General features: G+C 42.2%; 1 protein-coding gene across 1 annotated transcript in view; it reads left to right on the plus strand.

Annotated features, from left to right (window-relative positions):
- The first annotated feature begins 358 nt into the window (after positions 1-358).
- Positions 359-22,929, plus strand: part of MMP20 (matrix metallopeptidase 20) — a 43,837-nt gene continuing 21,266 nt past the window's right edge. The window contains exons 1-6 of the mRNA XM_045555428.1: positions 359-495; positions 9,101-9,348; positions 13,260-13,408; positions 15,230-15,355; positions 16,165-16,326; positions 18,047-18,188. Of these exons, the coding sequence (XP_045411384.1) occupies positions 370-495; positions 9,101-9,348; positions 13,260-13,408; positions 15,230-15,355; positions 16,165-16,326; positions 18,047-18,188 (953 nt within the window). The 5' untranslated portion in view covers positions 359-369. The remainder of the gene's footprint in view (positions 496-9,100; positions 9,349-13,259; positions 13,409-15,229; positions 15,356-16,164; positions 16,327-18,046; positions 18,189-22,929) is intronic.

A 22,929-nucleotide genomic window follows, 5' to 3' on the forward strand; every position in this document is an offset into this window, starting at 1 on the left:
ATAATCAGGATGGAAAAAGGCCCCCAAACTGAGACTAATGAAATGTGTTCAGCTGAGTTGGGTCCAAACCAATGAAGTTTACCCCAATTTCCCAATTTGTGTCAGTAGCTGACAAACTTCATTAAAAGGGACTGGTTTTCTCCTTTTGCCGCTTGATAAATCGCAAAGAATGAAGCTTTACTGACTCCTGTGTACGGCTGTGTTACCCCATCATCAGGGAGCTGTATAATTACCGTTTGAGACATGAATCAGCCCTGCTCGGAGGGCCCAGACCCATTTGACTCTATAAAAGGAGCTCAGGGTCGAAGTGCAAATGTGCACTGTCTGCCATCCCCCAGACTGATATAATTACCGAGCCACGGTAAGGAGATGAAGGTGCTCCCTGCATCTGGCCTTGCTGTCCTCCTCATCACAGCCTTGAAGCTTTCCACGGCAGCCCCCTCCCTATTTTCAGCCACCCCCAGGACCTGGAGGAACAACTACCACCTTGCACAGGTTTGTGAATCTTTGCCCAATTCCCTCTTCCTCCTCCTGCCCTGCAAAACCTAAAAGGGAATAGTGAGAAAATAAGCAAAATATCTATTGTAATTTTTAAATCATTTTATAAGTCCATTGAAATCTAATCAGTGTTATCTCCTGTCCATCTAAGATTAGTATCGAGTGCATATGAGGTGTACATGTTGCATGACTGAATCAATAAATGAATAAATATCTATCTAGGTATCTTGCTTCATATAGAATTCGAAGCGGCTTGCAAATAACTTCCAATACAAAAAGTCAAAGCAAGTATTTGAGGAATAATGTAAGAGGAAAAGTAGAGGCAGAAAAGTAAACACCAAGATATAAAGTGCACACACTAGAGGCAGGTTGTGAATTTAGGTCTAAGCTTCCTAGCAGTCGCAGCAAAAAGGTTAGCTGTGTTCACATTTTTTTTTCTTGCCTAAATTGGTTCCAATGTGTTCACATTTTTTAAGTGGCTCTTGTACTCAAGGTACTTGGTCAAAATTTAAAGTGGATGAGGGCCTTTCCTCTGTAAAGCATATTCCCCAACTAACCTTCTTTACTTAGACTTTCTGTATTTTGTTCTTTTAAGATCTTTCCCATATGACTGTTGGAAAGGGTCTGATACAAATAATTCATATTAGTGTTTTTGTAAAGAGTACATGACTCAAAATGAGTCAATGTGTCTATGCTTCCAAGTGTTTTTGCATTTAAAAGGAAGGTGGTAATCCTTAACCTAAAGAAATGGACTTCTAATGATGGGATTTCTGACATTAGAGAAGAGTATGTGGAAAAGATGTTTTTGCACACAGGCCTGTCTTCTGAGGGTCTGTCGCAATGGTAGCACCTCTGGGATTACCAGCTCTGCCTCAGGGTTGGTTTCCTGCAAGCGAGGCTGCGCCTGTGCCCTGCTCGGCCATGGCGTTGTGGAGCTCATTTACACCCATGCACTCTAGCATGTCTCTACTGAGCTTTCTGCCACTTGTCCCTTCTAAATGGTCAGTCCCCTGCCACACCAGTCCTTAAACATTCTGAATATTAGCCCTGCATATACACAGATGCCCCGTACAGGCCTGTTAAAATGAACTTCTTTTGATTTGAGCCCTCTTTTAGATGAACTAAATTCAAAATAACTCAGAATACTGCTATCTATTGAAAATTGATGGTATTGATGGTATTATATTAGTACCATCTAGCTTTGGGTCCCTTCTTCCCAATGTAATTTCCTCCCACTCCACCTCATGCCCTCTGATTCAGAAAGTACAGAGGTTTTGTGACTCCCAGAAGGAGGGCCAAGCTGAGGTTGGAATAGATCTGAGGTGGCCAGAGACCCTGATTCTAGTCCGGGGTTGGGGCAGACTGCAGTCCTAGGGCCAGACCTGGCCATGTCCCTAAGTTTACATATTGCCTATGCTGCGTTTGTGTCACAATGGCAGAGTATAGCCTGCAAAGCCAAAAATACTATCAGTTCTTTACCAAAACAATTAGCCAATCCCTGACCAGTCTATGTAGAAATAAGGCCAGAAAGTCTTGGATGAAGCTATTCCTGCTCCATTCTGGGGTCTGCTAGGGGTGTTTGGAAAGAAGGGGGTGGCCTTGGAATGTTGGGGACCTTTCGTGATTCCCTAGTTCTTCCTCTCCAAAATAAGTCAGTCCTCCTCAGTCTTCCTTAAGACATACTCTCAGAAAGGCCCTAGACCTACAGTTCCAGTCATCAGCTCTGGGCAGGGACACTCACCACTCTTTAGAAGCCTGGAAGGATCTGGGCAAACCTCTAAAGTGCATCCCAGCAACTAGAAAGAATTAGGTCCACCTTGTAGTTTATAGAAATGTTATATAACAACCTCATCAGCCTTGTAAAATCACAAACAAAAATGTGACAATAGGCAGCTTAAGTTCACTTATTGAATGCTTACTGTGTGGTATGTGCTGGAGAAACATGAGCGAACAAAACAAGTCCCATCCCTGTTCCTGTGGCATTTCCATGGGGATGACAGAGCAGGTGGGAAGGTGCTGGGAGGAGATAAACGAATCAACCAAAAAGTGCACAAGATTATTCCAGAAAGCGACAAATGATATTAGAAATAAGTTAACCAGGATAATAGCAAGTGACTGGGGTAGGGAGGGAGGGGAGGCAGGTATTTTCAATGGAGTAGTCCAGGAAGGCTTCTCGGAGGAAGCAGCATTTGAGATGAAAATGAATTGCATAAAAGAGCCAGTCACATGAAGACCTGGAGATGGGGCAGTCCAGGCAGAGGAAATGGAATCTGCAGCAGCCCCGGCATGAAGGAGCTTGGAGTGTGATCATCATACCCACGTGACAAGTTGAGAGACCAGGGAAGAGGGTCCTGGAGAAGTCCCAGGGACAGAGGCCAGCAGGTCATCTGGGGCCTGGCAGCCTGGGTCAGACTAAACAGAGAAAGTGCTTAGAAAGATGCTTTATTCTTCTAGATCTTTTCCTAAGAGAGAACAAATGGCTCCTTGTGCCTGGAAACACCAGATAGTCCGTATTTCCAAATATTATACACCTCTCCCTCCAAAACCTGTGGATGCAAAAACCTACACTTGAAAAGATAAACACGTTCTTAGTTAATTTATTCAATGTCTGCTTGCATCCTTTAAATTTGGGCTTGCTATTTTGCATACAGGCTTCAAAAACGATGGGATGATAAAATGCTTACCTATTTTCATAATCCAGGGTTTTATTCTGGCTTTGTTTAAAAAAAATAAGTAGTATCAATATGACAATTTTTTTATCTATTAAAGGTATTTTATTGTGTATAATGTTTTCTGAAGTAGAAATGTAAGAGACAACAAAACCATGCTTTTTTCATATTCATACAGATAAGACTATAATGAAAGGTTGTCTTCTGCCACAGGCATAACTCTAAGCCCCTCAGTAATAAAACAAATGTTTTCTAGGACCAAGGGATTTATATGCAAAAATCATCTTCACAATGCAAACTATGTCTGAAAAACAAGGCTCTTATTTTTAAACAAGCCTTGCTAGTATCAACATAATATTTAAAACAGATTTGTTTTAGCTGTCTTTAAAAACAACAAAATTTTTCATTATCACATTATTACAAACTCATAATTAAATAAAATAAAAATAAAACCTTTCAAATACAAACTGTTAAATTCAGGTGTTTTTACTACCATTTTACTTTCCGTGATAAAGATTTTTTTAATTGTCACTGTCTTCAAAATTTGGTTTTTACTTTTCTATTTTGTCATAAGAAAATTGTGATTTTTGTACTAGTTTTATAACATTATTTTCAATGGTCACAAATATTTCAGAATATAAATGAGTTATAATTTACTTGACCATTTCCTTTGTTAGACAAATAATCTCCATATGAATAATGTTTCTATAAGCATCTTTGTACATCAGCCTAATCTAAAGGATTACTTTTTGGGATAGGTTTCCAGAATGGAATTAATGAGTAAAAGGGTTTTCAAAGTCTTTTGATACATTTAAAAGCATTTTCACATTGAGGACCTTTTGGATCCTCACAGTGGTGTGGTCAGTAGGACAGAAATCAACCTGATTCTATAGGGGTTTCTTTTTGGTTTGGGGGAGGGGTTTGTTTGTTTGTTTGTTTTAAGACAGAGTCTTGCTCTGTCACCTGGGCTAGAATGCAGTGGTGTCTTCATAGCTCACTGCAACCTCAAACTCCTGGGCTCAAGCGATTCTCCTGCCTCAGCCTCCCTAGTAGGTGGGACCACAGGCACACACTACCATGCCTGGCTAATTTTTCTAGTTTTTGTAGAGACAGGGTCTTGCTCTTGCTCAGGCTGGTCTAGAACTCCTGGCCTCAAGTGATCCTCCCACCTCAGCCACCCAGAGTGCTAGGATTACAGGTGTGAACCATCACACCTGGCCAACAATATTCTATAGGTAAGAAAGGTAAAACCACCAGAAATTGAAAGAATTGGCCAAGCTCGTTAGTGACACAGCCTGGACTAGAACCTAGGATTTTTCAGACAGCTTTAAAAGTTTTCACAAACATATTTCTGTAGGCCGGGTGTGGTGGCTCACACCTGTAATCCTAGCACTCTGGGAGGCCGAGGCGGGAGGATTGTTTGAGCTCAGGAGTTCGAGACCAGCCTGAGCAAGAGCAAGACCCTGTCTCTACTAAAAATAGAAAAGAAATTATACGGACAGCTAAAAACATACATATGTATAGAAAAAATTAGCCGGGCATGGTGGTACATGCCTGTAGTCCCAGCTACTCGGGAGGCTGAGGCAGGAGGATCGCTCGAGCCCAGGAGTTTGAGGTTGCTGTGAGCTAGGCTGACGCCATGGCACTCACTCTAGCCCGGGCAACAGAGTGAGACTCTGTCTCAAAAAAATAAAATAAAATAAAACATATTTCTGTGATTTAGAGAGAGAGAGAAAGAAAAGAAAGAAAGAAAAGGAAAGGAAAGGAAAGGAGAGAGAGAAAGAAAAGGAAGGAAGAAAGGAAAGAGAGAAAGAAGAAAGAGAGAAAGAGAGAAAGAAGGAAAGAAAGAAAGAGAGAGAGAAAGAAAGAAAGAAAAGAAAGAAATATACCTTAAATTTCACCCTGGCTTTTTAAGAATTTAAAATCTTAGTTTTAAACTCTTTAATTCTCAGAGGCCAGGTGTGGTGTCTCATGTCTGTAATCCCAGCACTTTGGGAAGCTGAGGCAGGAGGATCGTTGAGGCCAAACGTTTGAGACCAGGCTGGGCAACATAGAGAGACCCTATCTCTCCAAATACAAACAAATTAGCTGGGTGTGGTGATGCCCCTGGGCGACAGAGCAAGACCTTGTCTCAACAACAACAACAACAAAACACCTCTTAATTCTCAGAAAAGAAAAGGACTAGGAAAGTGCACTGAAGGTGAAGGGTCGGGAGAGAGACCAAAGCTGCTAGCTTAGCTTGCAGGGACAGAATCCCTGGACCTCCACTATTTTTATCTGTCACATACTGAAAGAGAAGTAGAGAGAGAACCATCTTATATCAACCCTAACACTGTGATTTTAACAATTTTAACCATGGGGGAGTGGGGAAGGTGGGGAGCAAATGATACAATTTTGATGAGTCCTGAAATTTTGACCCAGGGTCAATATTGTTGAGCCAACTGCATGCAACTATTAGAGTATAACACGAAAGCAATTCTAAGTGCATATCTAAGTGCTCGATGGAACATTTTGACTCTGAAAAATATGCCAAAAGCTTTGGCAAGAAAGTTCCCAGAATGTGGGAATATCTGTTAATTCTTTAAAGAAGCAGAGCTCAAACATTAACTGAGCATCTACTGTGAGCCTAGAACTGTGTCAGGCACAGGACCTGCACCTGTGACACAGTCACAGGAAAGAGCTTGCAGCTGAGCAAGTGGGTGCCAAGAAATTGGTGGAAAGCAGTAGTTTACAGTGCGATCTGACAGCTGTTTTACTGGCATAAGGACCACATCCTGTAAGGGCTCCAAGTAGGGAGAAATTTGTTTATATCCCTGCAGTGACCAATTTTTGTTCTTTTTTTAAGAATAGTTTCTAATTTTATTTTTACTTCATTAAAATGTACTGTTTTAAACCTGCCTGCTACGACCAGCCATAACTTACAGACTTTTTGTGCTGTAAGTCTAACATCTTATGCATACTTTAAAGAAAGAAACGGTTATAAAAATTGTATAGGTTCATGTAGAAAAACTGTAAAAACTCTATAATTAAAAAGAAATCATCTTAATTTCATCATTAAGATATAGCTACTGTTAATCCCTTAGATCGTATCTTTCATAACAAGACTTTTCTATGATTCAGAGCCAGCATTGGGGTGGGGCAAATGAGGCAGGAACATATCCTGTCTTTATTTTAAATTTTGAAATTTTGTTTATCATGAATTGTTTTGCATTAATTTTGAGCTTTTTGAATTTTGCACTAAAACATTATTTATCTTGATTACTGAGTTTCTGGTGACCCACCACTGGCCCCATCCTAGTCCTGGTTTATAATCATATATCACTTTGTTTATAAACATGGCTCCCAGCTTCGTAGTAGTGGTAAACATGTTTTCCAATTAATTTACCGTATGACCATATTTTGTGAAACAAGAATTAAAATATAGAGTATCACACTTAACCTCACAGAGAACAAAATATTTAAAATCAACTGTCTCAAAAATACAGAACATCTGGTGTTCTACACAGCTTAACTCTGAGGAGCACATTCAGACATTGCCACCAGCTTCGAACTATCACAGCATTAACTTATGCAAACAGGAATGACTCATCGTGTCAACTTCATCTTGCAGAAAAGATCAGAAACATAAAATGCTTATTTACGATGGTTTCATCGGAGATGGAACAGTATCAAATAGTCATGGCTTTGTTTCAGAGAAACTCTTCTAGGTTTCGGGGCCTGGCAATCTACGTTGCCTCTCTCTTTGCCTCCTCTTGGCTTCTCGTATGACCTAAGATTTTTACAAGGGACGGGAGGGAAAGTGAGCTCCTGGCACGTGCAGGGCAGGCAGGGAAGGATCAGTTGACCCTGCAGGGAGGAAATAGAGCACTCTGTCCAAACAAATGAGGAAGACTTACTCCTGTTTATTTTTCACCTTAACAGTAACAGTCACGCTTGTTGTAAAAGACTTTGGGATGTAGGAAAGGATAAAGAAGAAATTCAGTCACCCATAAGTTCACCACCCAGAGATAATCAACATTAATATTCAGACATTATCTCCTTTCATTTTTTATTGTGTATGTGTGTGTATTTGGTTTATTTATAAAATTGTGATTATAATCTTATAAACATTTCTCCTCTGCTCTTCTTAGTATATTGCCATTATATCAAGAGCATTTTTCCGTGCCATTAAATATTTTTCAAAACTGTGATCTTAGTAGAGGCCTAGTATTGCTTGACATGAATATATAATTATATATCTAACAAATCTTTATTTTTTATCATTTTTACATGTATATTTTTAAATGTGTGCATAGTATGTAAATAATTTGCATAATTTATATATGATAAATAAATACATGGTTACTATATAAATGAGTAATATATAATTATATCAAATAAATAAACAAGTCATATACAATTGAATATAGCCAGCTCTCCATATCCATGAGTTCTATATCCAACTGGATTCAACCAACTGTGATTCAAAAAAATTAGTGGAAAAAAATAGTTGGTTGTGTTATACTGAACATGTACAGACTTTTTTCTTGCCATTTTTCCCCAAACAATACAGTACAACAACTGTTTATATAGCATTTACAGTGCATTATGTATTATAAATAATCTAGAGATGATTTAAAATATACAGAAGGATGTGCGTCGTTTATATACAAATACTGTGCCATTTTATATCAGGGACTTGAGTATCTGTGCATTTTGGTACCCATCGGGGTCCTGGAACCAATGCCACAGATGCCAAGGGTACTGTATTTATAAATCTATAGCTGCTTTTTGATTATTTTCCTGAAATAAGTTAGGTAGGCCAAAGACAAGCTTCAACCTCGTATTTGCACAGCCCTAACTCATTTTACTCTAATCCTAGCCCTGAGTCATAGAAATGTGTTTTTAACAATATACACTAAGGGGTTTTAAGTGTTTATGTGCAAATGAAAGCCTTATAATTTACGGCTGATTTTACTTGCCTCAAGGGCCAAAGAGCCTAGCCTAGGAAACCTGCCCATAGAAACAAACTCCACGCCACATATTGAACACACCTGAACCGATTAAAACCCTCCACTGAAAAGTAGATTGCCTTTGTAAAGAATGAGAGGCTAGAACACAATGCCTCTGAGAGTTAAAAACATACTGATCTTACATTGTGCATAATGAAAATATGATGCCAATAACTGTTTACTGAAATAAACAGATAGTTTTGTTTTGCAAATTGGGTAAAGAACATCAATGACAAATAATTGATCCATGAAAAAAATGTTCATATTAGTTTCTTTCCATTATTTTTTCTTTTAAAAAAAAATTAAAGCAAAAATGCATATTCATTGTATTCATTGTAGAAAAATGACAAAATGCAGGTGGACAAAAATTATTAAATTATCTAAATTCCCCACTCCCCCAAAATAATCATTGTTAATAATTTGGGATATATCTAAGCTTTTTTCTATGCAAATATGTCTATTTTTTTTTTCAAAAAAATGGGAATATATTCTACACACTTCTTTTTTTTTTTTTTTTTGAGACAGAGTCTTGCTTTGTTGCCCGGGCTAGAGTGAGTGCCGTGGCGTCAGCCTAGCTCACAGCAACCTCAAATTCCTGGGCTTAAGCGATCTTCCTGCCTCAGCCTCCTGAGTAGCTGGGACTACAGGCATGCGCCACCATGCCCGGCTAATTTTTTTTCTATATATATTTTAGTTGGCCAGATAATTTCTTTCTATTTTTAGTAGAGACGGGATCTCACTCTTGCTGGTCTCGAACTCCTGAGCTAGAGCGATCCACCTGCCTCGGCCTCCCAGAGTGCTAGGATTACAGGCGTGAGCCACCGCGCCTGGCCTACACACTTTTTTTTTTTAATACATCAAGAATAACGTTCCCTGCCTTACATGAGCATGAATATTTCCCAGACCACGTCGTAGACGCATCAGCCTGTATCTGCGTTTCAGGTGTATCTTGACAAGTATTACACGGAGAAAGGAGGACACCAGATTGGTGAGATGGTTGCAAGAGGAGGCAATTCCATGGTAAAGAAGATTAAGGAGCTGCAGGCCTTCTTTGGCCTCCAAGTCACCGGGAAGTTAGACCAGACCACAATGGACGTGATCAAGAGGCCGCGCTGCGGGGTTCCCGACGTGGCAAACTATCGCCTCTTCCCAAGTGAACCCAAATGGAAAAAAAATACTTTGACATACAGGTAATGAGATCGAGTCTCTCCAAATTCTGAGAGAAACACCCAAGCCCTCTTTTTTACTTTTCTTTTAAAAATATCTTCCTTCTGATCTGTATACAAATCCTGACTCCTAACAAGCATAAGAAAGAATAAGAACTTTTTAGGTGCAACCATTAGGCGATGACAGTGGCCAATTCACTATGATCTCGGGACTATGGTAATGAATGACTGGCCATCTGAGGCATTACAGACAATTTTACCTGTTAGAAACAACACATTGATCTTTAAAAAAAAGTAATCTAATCTAGGATTAATGACCTGACAGTACAAACCAGTTTTCTTAAAACAACCCACTCAATAAGAAAGATAAAACTTGCCTATTAATAAATTAATTTCATCGATTCCAAAAATCATTTATTGATTATTTATTCACCATCAATACAACATTCAATTTTGGGATATAAAGGTGAATAGATCACCTTTCCTGACCTTAGGGAACTCACAGTCTTTGGGGGAGGCAGACATGCCAACACATAGCTGCAGCTGTGTGTGAGAAGTGGGAAACCACACGTCTAAGCAGAGAGAGGTACCGAGTGGCCCAGGGACCGGGCAGTGACATCTGAGCCTGATTTAAAGCAGAACAGAAGCAGTTCCACCCTTAGCTCCAAGCTCCCCCTAGCCTCTCCCTGCAGTCTTCCCTCCCCTCATCCTGTATAGACCAAGGGGACACACCTAGGGGAACCTTTGTCCCTCCCTGCTGTGCTCTGGGTACCAAGGCCAGAATTCCCTGCCCCAGTGGCATGGATCTATTTTGGGGCCAGTGCAGGCCTCTTCCCCAGGTTGGTCCAACCGAGGGCAGACCATGCTTGGTGGCCGCCCCTCAGCCTGAGAGTGGCACTGGAGGGGTGGACTGTGCCTACATGTGTGGACCTCACAGGTGCCAGATGGATGCAGGCTGGAAAAGAAGAGTGGCCTCCATTTGTGGTCTTGCTCCAGGCCTTGCAAACATTAGGAGTTTCCCAAGTGGAAATGCAGACCAAGCAAACAGCAGCAGCGAGTGGACCTGTGGGGGTGCTCACCGCCAAAACCTAGTGCCGGGCCGCAGGAGTAGAGGGTGCAGGAAGGGGAATGGCCGGAAATGAGGCTGGAGAAGCAGCCGCAGGGCAGCTAGAACGTGCTGTTCAGGAGTTTGGGCTTTCTCCCCAGGGCAGTGGAGAGCCAGGCTGGGACCAGGATCAAGTTGCATTTTTAGAATGAGCACATCTAGATGCTATCTGGAGAAGGGGAGGCTGCACTAGCCCAGGCTATGGTGTGCTGGAGCTGGCTCCTAACAGCTCACAGCAGCCAATCTTTAAAGTGTCAAGAATTTTGCAGCCAGTTGTTACGTCTCCGAGAATTTTATGAGCTGGTTGCTAAGATAGCCATTATTAAATCTTGTAAATTTGCAATTAAATAAATTATATTTTAAAACAAAGGTAATTGAAACATCGATTTTCATTTTACTTCATTTCATTATTGTCTATGGTCAGGAGCCTGTTTACATCTGTTTTATCTGCACGGTGGAAATACTATGCAATGGTGCACTCCTGCTCATCCCTTCCCAACCTCAAATTCAGTGATGGCAAGTCGGTAGCTTGAAATTAGCCACGGTGAGAGATTTACAACACAAGAATCAGCAAGCCATGCGAATCAGGAGGGTTTTCCTTTCCCCTTGTAGCACCACTTGTTAAACTGTTCCAAGACACCTGAGTCCATTTGATCAAATGAGGGCCTGAACACAGGGCGCGGTGAGATGATTCCGCTGGGCCACTTGTCACCTGCTGTGAACCTATAAACCCATAAGGTGGCGCTCTGAACAAAGAAATCAAAGTAATGGGCATGGAAAACCCCCATGCAGAGTTGAACACACGAGTGATCATGAGGTATTAGGAGCAGGATAAGAAAAATGTGTATAAATCCATGGAGTTTTTTGCATAGTTTTCTTAAAACAAATCGTGCCCTGTGTTAGTGTGTGACTAGGTACAGCACAGACGAGGGGCAGGGAGCCAGATAACGGGAGACACGGGGAAGTCTGACATCCTGTGATTAAGCTGGGCAGCCCCAAACGCCTCAACGTACTCACGCTGCCGTCCACGCTTGTCCCCAAAGTACTCCCCCGTGCCTCCCCTACAAAAAGACAGTAGATACTATCTTAGTAGTCTGTCTGTGTAGCTACGGTATTTCAGAACAACTTCTTATAACCCAGAAGATTAAAAAAGAAAAACTACAGCTGAGTGCTTATGTGCATAAGCTTTGGAGTCAGACAGAACTGGGCTCAAAGCCCGGCTAATCATCAAATGTAAATGAGTATTATTATTATTACCTGCCTTTCATGAGTTGGGAGTGGGGATTGGATAATATACCACATTAAAAAGTGCTTAGAACAATGCCTGGCATATAGTATGTCTTCAAGAAATATTAGCTATTATTACGATTGTTTTATCAGTCTCTACACCTTGGGCAGGATTTTCTCCACATTCTCTTCTTTCCTGGTGCTGTCCCTTTCTCCACGCTTGTTTTCTCCAGCCCAACACACGTAGTCAGCTCAAAGATCCGCCTGACATACTGTTAATGGGAGGGAATTTCAGGGTACCAACTATCCAGACTTGTGATAAGTCACAGATTAATATTATGCAGTGGGCGTGGCATATTTTGAAAGCATTTAATAGTCCCTTTAAGGGTCTTTCTGGCTTCCGCCTTCAACTCTACGGCTCCCTTCTCTTGGCCCCGACCTCTGGGGTTGTAGAGCTCCTTGGTCCTTTCCTCTAGAGTCCTGAATTTACTATCTTCTCTGAGGGACATGTTCCTTCCTTTTGGGACCCTATGAGTACTATTGGTCCCTGGTTGGAGTTGCACCACCTGCATTGGAATAACCTAGGATATTTGTTAAAACACAGATTTCTGGATCACACCTCTGTATTTCACAATCTTCCTAGGGAGTTACCACGGGTCCCAAAGTTTGAGAGCAACTGAGTAGGCCCTAAAACAGCTAGTTTTTAGCCTTTATTTCATCCATCATTAAGCATTTGCTGAGCATCTACTACGTGCAACGCACTAGACAAGGAGCTGGAGAAAGAGAGAAAGTTCCCGCTCCCAAGGTTGGCTCCCACAGACCCGGCTTCTCACTTTGCATCTATCATCCCAGCCCAGTCCCGGGTCCCAGATAGAAGTTGCTCTCTCCTGCCTTTCCTTTGCGTGCTGCCAGAGACACCAGCCCCTATGCTCCAGAACAGAAAGTTCTAGAAAATCACCAACTCTGTCTTCACCCAGTTTGTCAAAAAAACACTACGTGTTTCTGCCTCCAGATGTCATTGTCACACCAGGACTTGCTGAAGGCTCAACCCTTTTTAGTCCCACTGAGCATCCTTTTGTAAAGTTAGCCCTTCCTCTTTAAGAATGCATTATTTCCAGAAAAAAACATTCGCCAACAGCCCTGGGGAAATCCTGATGGCCTTTGAATGAGAATTTGCAAAACCTCAAAACTCCACGTTTATATTTCTTATAACTGAAAACTTTTATTCCCTTCTGGGGAAGAAGAGGTCCCCTCTCCATTAAAACCGCTTTACAGAAAATGGATTTTTTTACAAGTTATAATGTTACACAACCATTATTCTTTAAAATCAGTGATAGTATAACAACAGTGGATGCCAAACTGTTTCAGTACCAAATTATCTCAACTGTCTTTCATTTCTCCTCTTCATTTGACTTGCTCTTTAATAGCAGCAATTTAACATACACAAAAGCAACAGAAGAATTATCACTTCAGAGAAAAAAAAATCTAAATTGTAGATTTATGTTCAACATTTTTGTTTTTAATACAACCTATAATATAATTCTTGCCTTCTTCACTCAGGAGCATTTACTGAAAGGAAAACATGTTCCTTTTATTTTCACAGAATATCCAAATACACACCTTCCATGAGTGCTGCCGAGGTGGAAAAAGCCATAGCAATGGCCTTGCGGGCCTGGAGTAGTGCTGTCCCTCTGAACTTTGTTAGAGTAAATGCAGGAGAAGCGGATATTATGATCTCTTTTGAAACTGGAGGTACTGTGGTACTTCTTGGGTTTCATCTACTAGTTCAAAGGAGAATCGTTCTAGAGCTGTTCCTTCTACACATTCAATCCAAGTGATCAACACAATCCTCCTTCGCACAGTGTTATGGTGGGCAGAGGCCAGGACCGTGGTAAAGTCATGGTCTTCATCTGGCCAGAAGATAGGGCCACAGGAGTTCTCAGCATTTCTTGTCATCATTAGTCCCAGGTGTAGATTCACTGTAATAAGCTTTCATTGTGGTTTTGCCCCATTTGGGGACAAATTCTGTCAGGTTTAGCTTTCCCATTGGCCGCCTCATCCAGTCCCATCATGGTGTTCCCTATTCCATGTTAGCCAAGAGTCTCCCACCTTGAATTCTCACTGATGGAAGTAAATTCCATAGTGACCTTGATGTAGCTTTTCACCCTGCAGCGATGGTTAGGAAAGTGGTATTCCTGTCTTGCCCGCACTTGCAGACTACCTTTTGGGAGGCCCACGGGAGGCCCGCCTCCAACTTGCCCCCTTCTCCATTCCCCACCCACCCTATTGAGGAGCAGGGGCATAAGTTTGCACCAGCATTGGTGGACAGCTCTGCGCCTTTTTCAGAGAAGCATGCCTGGGAAGTATACAAAGGAAGGGCCAAATGGCCCATGAAATTCCTTTCCCTTCTCAGCTTCCTAATAGTCAAGGTAAGTGAGACCCGCTGCCTCTTCCCCTCCGCAGGTAATGTTTCTAAGTGTCCTTGTCATTTCAAGTCCTGATCTTAATTTTAATCTGATGTCACTGTGGGAAAACATGTTTAGGAGCTAGGAGAGAGAAGATCAAGCAAGTCCTGAGCACAAACCCTTTAGGAATGGCTTTGGGTGTGCAGCCTGGCCCATGGCAGGTCCTATTTCTCCCAGAGGACCAAGGCCACTCTGGTGAGATGGCAGGGCAGTGTGACTCAGGGCAGCTTTGGGGGCCATGGAGTTAATGTCTGGTGTCCTGTCCCCTGACGCACAAGCTGACGAGGGACTGCTGCCACTGCCTTCAGACCTGCAGGCACACAACCTGATTAAACAGCCTTGCACTGAAACCTGAGAAATAGCTTACCGGAACTTTGGCTGGGTTTTTAAAAAACAAAAACAAGTCATCCTCTCTGAGATTCTAAAAAAATTGTAAAATGTAGCTTTTTCTACATCCTTCATTTTGTTCTTCCTCCTTTTCTATTAAATTTGTCATGAACTGTTAATTAAAATAGATAATAAAACAAAAACACAAAGCTTTGAAAGGATTTTAGAAACACCTTTATTATTTCCATGGGTTTTACGCATGAAAGCATATCAAAATTACAGAGAAATTTTGGGTTTTTTTGACACTTCCTTAAATTGCATCGTACTGTGCTATAGAAACAGAAAGTACACACTTGTTCAAGGAACCACCACCATCTCAGCTGAATCTTATTTCAAAAGCTCATTCCAACAGTAGGTTCACCTGCCAAGCAGTGGACTAGTTGCTATGCAATGCCTCTCTGTTCCTAATCCTTTTGTAATCTATGGCATGTGCAAAGTCCACAGTATGCTACGTGTCAGTTAACAGATGTTAAAATAAAAACAATAACCAAATAAGTTTTTTTTATTTTTAACACTTACTATCTCTGCAGGGTAAAATAGCCCTTTTTATTTTTCAATAGGCAGTTATTGACATGTGAATTTCTCATTATTAAAACATGAATATTGAAAAATAAATTTAAGTGTCAGTGCTATTCAAAATGTTGCTTATTTTCTGTAACGTTATGTGCCCATCAAAATTGCTAGGACTCAATCCTGTTGGCCTTTCTCCCCACTTGTTTAGATCATGGGGATTCCTACCCATTCGATGGGCCTCGAGGGACTCTAGCCCATGCATTTGCCCCTGGAGAAGGCCTGGGAGGAGATACCCATTTCGACAATGCTGAGAAGTGGACTATGGGAACGAATGGTATATATGCACAATTCACCATAACCTGGAAAATATTGTACCTTCTTCTGGGCCTCCATCATGAAACCTTGAGGTTCAACGTCCCAAGCCACCCTTTAACTAGGGGGGCTGGCTAGGAAAAACAAGTAAGCCAAAAATCCAAAAGGGAACACCATAAGGGAAAAGGTCCACCCTCAGTTGTGTTGTAGACGTGTCTGATCTCTGTCTCATAGCATATGATCTCAAGAACCAGCAATCCCCTCCTCAACACACAGCTCTCTTTTCCTTCATAGTACGTGTTGTTTCTCACTTGTACTTGAAAATAGGCTACATTCAGAAATGATCCGGGGAATCAGTACTCTCCTGAGAGGTGTGGTGGGGATGGGTATAAAGGTTCCAGAATATCATGAAGGTCATTGGAAATCTTCAGTGTGAAATGTGTGTGGATAAAAAGGAGGAGGCTGTAATACCAGGGAACTGTTAAGGCACTTGTGGTCGAAATCTATGTATTATAAGCCAAATATCACTGCCATTATTCACTCCAAGGCCCTTCTTAATCGAGCTACCAAACACCACTGACAATGAGCAAAATAGATTGATTTATATTTCCATCCTCCCTGATCCCTAACCCCCTTCTAGCCAAGGGGAAAAGGATTAGACCAAAGTCAGCAAAGCTAAGTGCCAGAACAACCTACCAGCCTTTGCATAATCTAGTTATGAAAAGGAGATGCATTAATTGTGATTTGGGCATAAATTCTCCTGTAAAGACAGAAGATGGAGAAGACAAAAACCCATATTGATGCTGTCTTTTTCTCTCTCATATTGTTTAGGTTTCAATTTATTTACCGTTGCTGCTCATGAGTTTGGCCATGCCCTGGGCCTGGCCCATTCCACGGACCCATCAGCACTGATGTACCCAACCTATAAGTACCAGAATCCCTACAGGTTCCACCTCCCCAGCGATGACGTGAAAGGCATCCAGGCACTGTACGGTATGATCATTACACTTCTTTGACCACTAACCCCAAGAGTGACAGGCATTCGGTCTCCAACTTAAAGAAAGTGTATTTTTCCTGCATAGGTAAAGACTAAACTAGAAATCACAGCCCCAATTATGCCTTCTTGTAAGGAACTTATTTGCCAGTTATGAACATTGCTTTCTTCTCTAAGATGTGCGATTGAATTTTACATCTTTCCTTCAGAGGTATTAGTCCCTGGATAGCCATAGAAAGTCCAGTCCCTTGTCTGTTTACACTCTGGGAGTGGATGGATAGCTTTTATCGTTCACCTACATGGTGCTCACCCATTTGCCGATCAGTGACCTTATCTCCCTAAAAATAGCAACAATGATGATAATAACTCCACTCAGCCATGCACTGTCTGCAGTTTACAAAACACGTTTGCATGTGTCGTCTCGCATGAGTCTGTGGGGTGTGAAGAGGTTTCCTCACTTGGGGAGCTGAGGAAGCTGAGGCTCAAACAATAGTATCTCCAGACATTCACAATTACTTCAAGTGCTAACATCCTTTCAAAAAGTAATAAGAGATTATTAGAAAACCTATATCCAATTCAAATCTATTGTGGCCTGGAAGGTCACCGCCATTCTGATGGCCACTGTCACTCGGCCAGGAGCCAAAGCACGTGTTCTGACGTGGCTATTAATACGCAAGTGAATGAAATGTAAAAACACGGGTATGTTGCCAGGGAGCACACATGTTGTGAACCCCAGATCACCTTGCCACTCCTGACCCTCATCACATCTCTGATCTGACCCATTTCTGGTTTCTGATCTTCTCCGGAAGCCTCACCCCACCTTAGATCCTGCCCACAGTGCTAACTCTTGCTCCATCGCTGGTCTCAAACCACCTCGGCCCTTATCAGGCCCTGAGCCTTTCTTCGTCCCTGTGTCTCGCTCCTTCCCTGAATCTCACCTCTGCGTGCAAAAGGCTTCATCAAGGAGCAGGGCCCTGCCGGGGCAATGGTCCAGGCAGCGCAGCCTCACTCTTCCGTGCCTGGTGCAGTCCTCAGAGATGCCGGGTGGGCGACGAAAACTCACCGACAGCTCTCTCAAAGAGCAGGTACCTGTGTTACAAGAGGATCCACCAGAAGAAACTTCACATAGCAAACACCTTCAGTGTCCTCCAATTCCACGAGAATTCACTCTGTCTTTCCTGCGTGCCTAGGCTTAAGTCCAGAGCAGGATGCCAAGGAGTATACGAAAATAATAGGAAAACACACAGGAAAGCTATCGTCTTATTGGGGAAAAAAACAACTTAATCACAAAGGAATAATTCATGGCAATCTTTAAATTACATTTCTAATTTGAAACACCTATAGTTATCAAAGAAGTTCTGTATAACAGTAAAATAATGGTGACCATATTTTGCACACTTACTATGTGCCAAGCACTCTACTAAGAGCTTTACAGGCATTATTTAATTCTCACAACAACCTTCTGAGGAAGGTACTGTTATTACCCCTCCTTTTTCACAATTGAGAAAGCTGAGGCTTAAAAAAGTTAAATTGGCTTCAAATCCCACAGCTCAGTAACTAGCAAAGCCCGGATTCAAACCCAGGTCTACCTGCCCTCAACAGCCGTGCTCACGATCACATACAGAGCCAAAGTGTGCAAGCTCGCCTGGGTCTCTAGAACGGAAGTGTACAGACTCCAAGTTCCTGTTACCATTTTGACCAAGTCACTTTGAATCCTAGGACCTCGGAAACCATTCCTGGGAAGTCCCACTATGCCCCATGGCCCCCCTCATAATCCGCCCACCCCTGGCCTCTGTGACTCCAGCTCATCCTTTGATGCTGTGACAATGCTGGGGAAGGAGCTCCTGTTCTTCAAGGACCGGTAAGCCTAAGACATGCCGCCGGCTCTCGTCAGGTGTCAGCTCCACCTCCAGACACACCTTGCTCTAGAGGTCCTTGTTGCGGCCATGCGTGAAGGTCATGCAGAAATGCTGTCCTGTGTGGCGGCAGGGTGGGAGGCAGGGGTCTTTGGGGAGGGACAGAACTGCCAAACCTACTGTTTGTGGAGCACCTACTATGGCCTTGTTGCTATGCTAAATGTTTTCCATATATGTACAGAATTTTTTCTAACCCTTTTCACTGCAGAGATTAGAATTCCCAATATACGAATGAAGAAAACAGCTCAAAGAGAGCAAGTAACTTTCCCAAGGTGACAGTCAAGTGGCTGAACTAGGACATCAGCCCAAATGTATCTGGTGTCTGCTTGGTTTACACGGTTTACCGCTGTCTCCCTAGTGAGAGCACACAGCAAATGCTCAATAAACATCCGGTGAATGAGAGTTGGCTTAGCTGCATGGATGGGCAGGTAGCAAGTTGGAAGGATGGATGGATGATGAGATGGATATATAGGTGGGTGGTCAGCCTTCTTCATAAACTCCTTTCTCAGGCTCCTGACCTTTCACCTGGCAGATGGCATAGCAAAGGCAGATCCCTTTCCTCCCCGTGGCTTCTCAGGGAGCAAGGCTGCTCTGTCCATGATGCTGGTAACTGTAACTACTTTCCATGGAGGAAAAGAGAAACACAGCAACACTCACCCACACGCCTCCCTTTTCTGGAGTCAGAATTCAATCCCAAGCAGAGGCAGCTCAGGAATATTCGTGTGTGATATTTTCTCTTCATCATTGGCAAAGTGTTCAGTGAACCCATACTGGGTGCCAAGCACTGCCGTAGTATCTATAGATGTGAATACAGATGGAAACTCCGCTCCCAGCCCTGCCTTTGCATACCTCACAGTTACACGAGGGAGAAGGGCGTTCAAAAAGCATTGCAAGACAGTGTGGCACGAGCTCTAAAAGGCAGGGCTGTGAGGTAAAACAGGGATAAGTACCTGGGAAGGTCCAGAGAGGATTCCCTAAAGAGGTGATGTCTGAGAAATGTGACGTTCCTTTTTTATTTTGTACTTTGGGGAATAGATTTTTAAGCTGTTATTATAAGAATCCTTTTTGCTCATCAGAACAGAGAGAGCCAGGCATGGTAGCTCACACCTGTAATCCCAGTGACTCAGGAGGCTAAGGCGGGAGGACCACTTGAGCCCAGGAGTTTGAGCCTGCAATGAGCTATGACTGCACCACTGTACTCCAGCCTGGGCAACAGAGACCCTGTGTCTTAAAAAAAAAAAATTAAAAAATAAAAATAAAAAAAGAACAGAGGAAAAAGTAAAAAATATTTTTTTAGAAAGCAAAATTTACCTAGAGTCCCACCACCCAGAGTGTATTCGTCTGCTTGGGCTGCCATAACAAAATACCACCAATTGGGTGGCTTAAACAACAGAAATTTATTTCTCATAGGGTTGGAGGCTGGAAGTCCCAGATCAAGGTGCCTTCAAGGTAGATTTCAGTCTGGGGCCTCTTCCCCTGGTGTGTAGGCAGCCACCATCTCACTGTGTGCCCACACGACCTCTTCATGCACATGGAGAGAGAGAGAGCTTTCTGGTGTCTCTAATGGAGCCTCTGATAGTCTCTAAGGCCACTAATTCCATCATAAGGGCCCCACCTTCAAGGGTGGCCTCATCTAAACCTGATTATCTCCCAAAGGCCTCACCTCCAAATACCATCACATTGGAGATTAGGGTCCAACATATGAATTTAAAGGGGGCACAAACATCCAGTTCCTAACACAGAGTATTCACATTATTGACCATATTGTTGTTTATCCTTTCAGGCTTTTTCTCTGAATAGAGAAATACATATTGTAAATACGGGAGGGGGCAAGGATTTCCACAAAAATGGAATTTTACTAGTTGCATTGATTCGTGAACATTTTTCACTCAAATATTTCATTTTTCTATGCCAATGAATTTTAATTTTCATCTTTTATATATTTTATTCCAATAAATAGATAGATTATTACTTATTTAACCAATCCCATACTTTTAAACATCTAGATTGCTTCTAAATTTTAAAAATTAGGAACAGCTTGAACCAAACCTTCAACAATGGGTAGACATTCATTTTTCAAAGACATTCAGTTTTCAGAGCTCAGGAACCCCGGTTTTCGTATGGGGCTAAGTAGGCTTAAATTCTGGCCCTGCCTCTTACTTGATGAGGTGACCCTGGACAAATAACATGCCAGACACATAGTGTCAAAAAATGGCAGCTACTGTTTTAAGGAATGGGAATCAGAAAATACATTCAATGGCATGAAGGCTTAAAAACAACTTGAGGCATTGGAGAACCCGATTGGTTCTTTTTTATTATTATTGTTTATTTTTACTTGATAATATTATACTTTTTAAGACTTATTGATTATTGATGTTATTTTTATTGATTGTTACCAAAAAGTAAAGCGAGTGGAATCGGCCAGCAGTGACCCAGGAATGGGGGGCAAGGCACAGGGCGGGAGAAGCCTAGAGCACAGCAGTAGGTAACATGGGCTTCCCCTGAGGATGACATTGTCAGCGTCCACACTGCCCGCACACTGAAATCGCACATATTAAGAGCTATGTAATTCAGGGATAAAGATGCTAGCCATTGTGGAGAGTGCAGCTTATTGTTGTGGTAAACATCAGTGGTTGTGGTAGGGGCAAAAGAAACAAGGAAGTCAAGAGATATTATCCATTTCATTCGATGGTCATTGTTCTCTTAAAAAGGCAAAAACAAACAAAAAGAAGCCCTCTGTTTATCAAACGATGAGTATTTAGCAATTACTTATGACTATGTGAAGTTGTTACATCTTTTAACATGGTCTTGACTATAAATACTGAGGGTGGTAACAGAACAGCGTGGGAGGCGTAGCTGCAAGAGACACCTGGAAATGAATCATTAGCGAGGAGGTCCGCGGGAAGGAGACATGGCCAGCTCACGTGCGTCTGCTTAGCGGACACCTTCTCAGCGTCTCCCGTTTCAGATCTGATGAGCTATTGGGGGTAGGACAGGTAATTCCAAAGAACTAGGACGAGCTATAAGGAGAGCATGGAGTCAGGATTGGTTTCTTCTAACTCTGGATTTGCCATTCCCTCCCTTCTCTGTAAAGTGAGGCTGTTGTCTGATAAGAATAGTGACTTTATATGTTCTGTACTATGTCAGGCACCTTGTTATCCGATCCTTACAATACCCTTGTAAGGTATGAAGTATTACTCTCTTTTTACAAGGTAGAAAGGACAAGCACATGGCTAGGGAGGGAGGGAGCTGGGATCCAAACCCAAGCCGTCATATTGCAGAGCCTGTGCTAACTGCCCTCCTGTACTGAGGAGCCATTTAGAGCTAGCATGCCATGACTCTATTGTGCTGATCCCCCAGCGGTTGCCGCCAAAAGTCCCAAAGTGCTGGCTGAGCCTGGACAAAGAACAAAGAATTCTTTCAAGCCACAGTGACAATGGCAACCAGGGAGCCACTGATTGTGAAAGAGCTCCCAGCCTGTCCTCTCCCACTCACTCCCCAGCCTGGAATTCCCCGTCACCAACAATAATCTGTGGATGGGACATTCAAGCCGTGGGCATAATAACCACATGGTTTGTTTCCAAAGCAAGATGGAATGAGGTACCTTTTAAAGTCACCGTGAGATTGTTAGATGTTCTCTGTCATGTGTAAATGTACATTCTAATGTTCTGTTTGAAGAGAAACAAACTTTAGCCATAATGAGTTGAAAGGCATGTATATTTTTAATGTATATACATTTACTCTTTATGATAGATGATAAAATATTAAGGCTATTTCAGAATTCCGATCACTTAGGGAAGAGAAGAAAGAAATGACTGGAATTGTAGCTATACCAAAATTATATTTGCATCTGTCAGATTATTTGGGGTTTTACCCAATATAATTTTAAGAATAAAAGCAAGATGATCACAATCAGCTATAGCCCTTAGTAAAATAATAGAATTTAGAAATGGAGCAAGAGTAAAGGTTGATCGTGTCCAGATACTTCACTTCAGAGATAAGGAAATTAGTCCCAGTTCTCTCAGCCTGGCAGACCCGCCACTGCAACCCAGGCCTTCTGATCCCCAGTCCAGAGTCCATCCTATTGTTGATACCAGAAAGCCTCTGGCTATGAAATGGAACTACCAAGAAAAGCACTGAATTTTAACTTGAATGAACCTATGCCTTTTGACTATTACACATTTGAGTTAATAGGAAAAGCACTTCTGAGCTGTTCGTGTGCTCCCAGGCCCTCTGCCTGCACGTGGGGTAACCAGCCACAAAGCGGAGGATGTTCTTAGGTTTCCCAAAAATGTTTCGTGTGTTTCTCTGCACGGGCTCAGAGTGCGGAGGAGCAGACACAGGTTCCCAGCGCTAGGCTCTGTCTGGATTACGCCTCTGCTGAGGGGTCATTGACTTCCAGCTGCATTCTCCTTGGTCATTTTCTTTCATTTCCCATTTTAAAAATTAACGAGCAACCCTAGGCAAAGTTAAACCCTGCATTTTATTTGAAGTTTCGGGACACTGATATCCTGAATGACTCATTATGAGAGGTAGTAAAGTGTAGTGCGTAAGCGTGTAGGCAAACTGAAAAGGTACTTTTGGAATTTTCACAGGTGGTAGAACCTTAAAATTCCTTCCTAAATAAGCCTTGATTTAGGATATTGTGGGCATTGTGAGGACTAAATTGAAGGAGAGTGGCCGTTC

The sequence above is a fragment of the Lemur catta genome, chromosome 7 (assembly GCF_020740605.2).
Source record: "Lemur catta isolate mLemCat1 chromosome 7, mLemCat1.pri, whole genome shotgun sequence".
Classification (NCBI taxonomy): Eukaryota; Metazoa; Chordata; class Mammalia; order Primates; family Lemuridae; genus Lemur; species Lemur catta.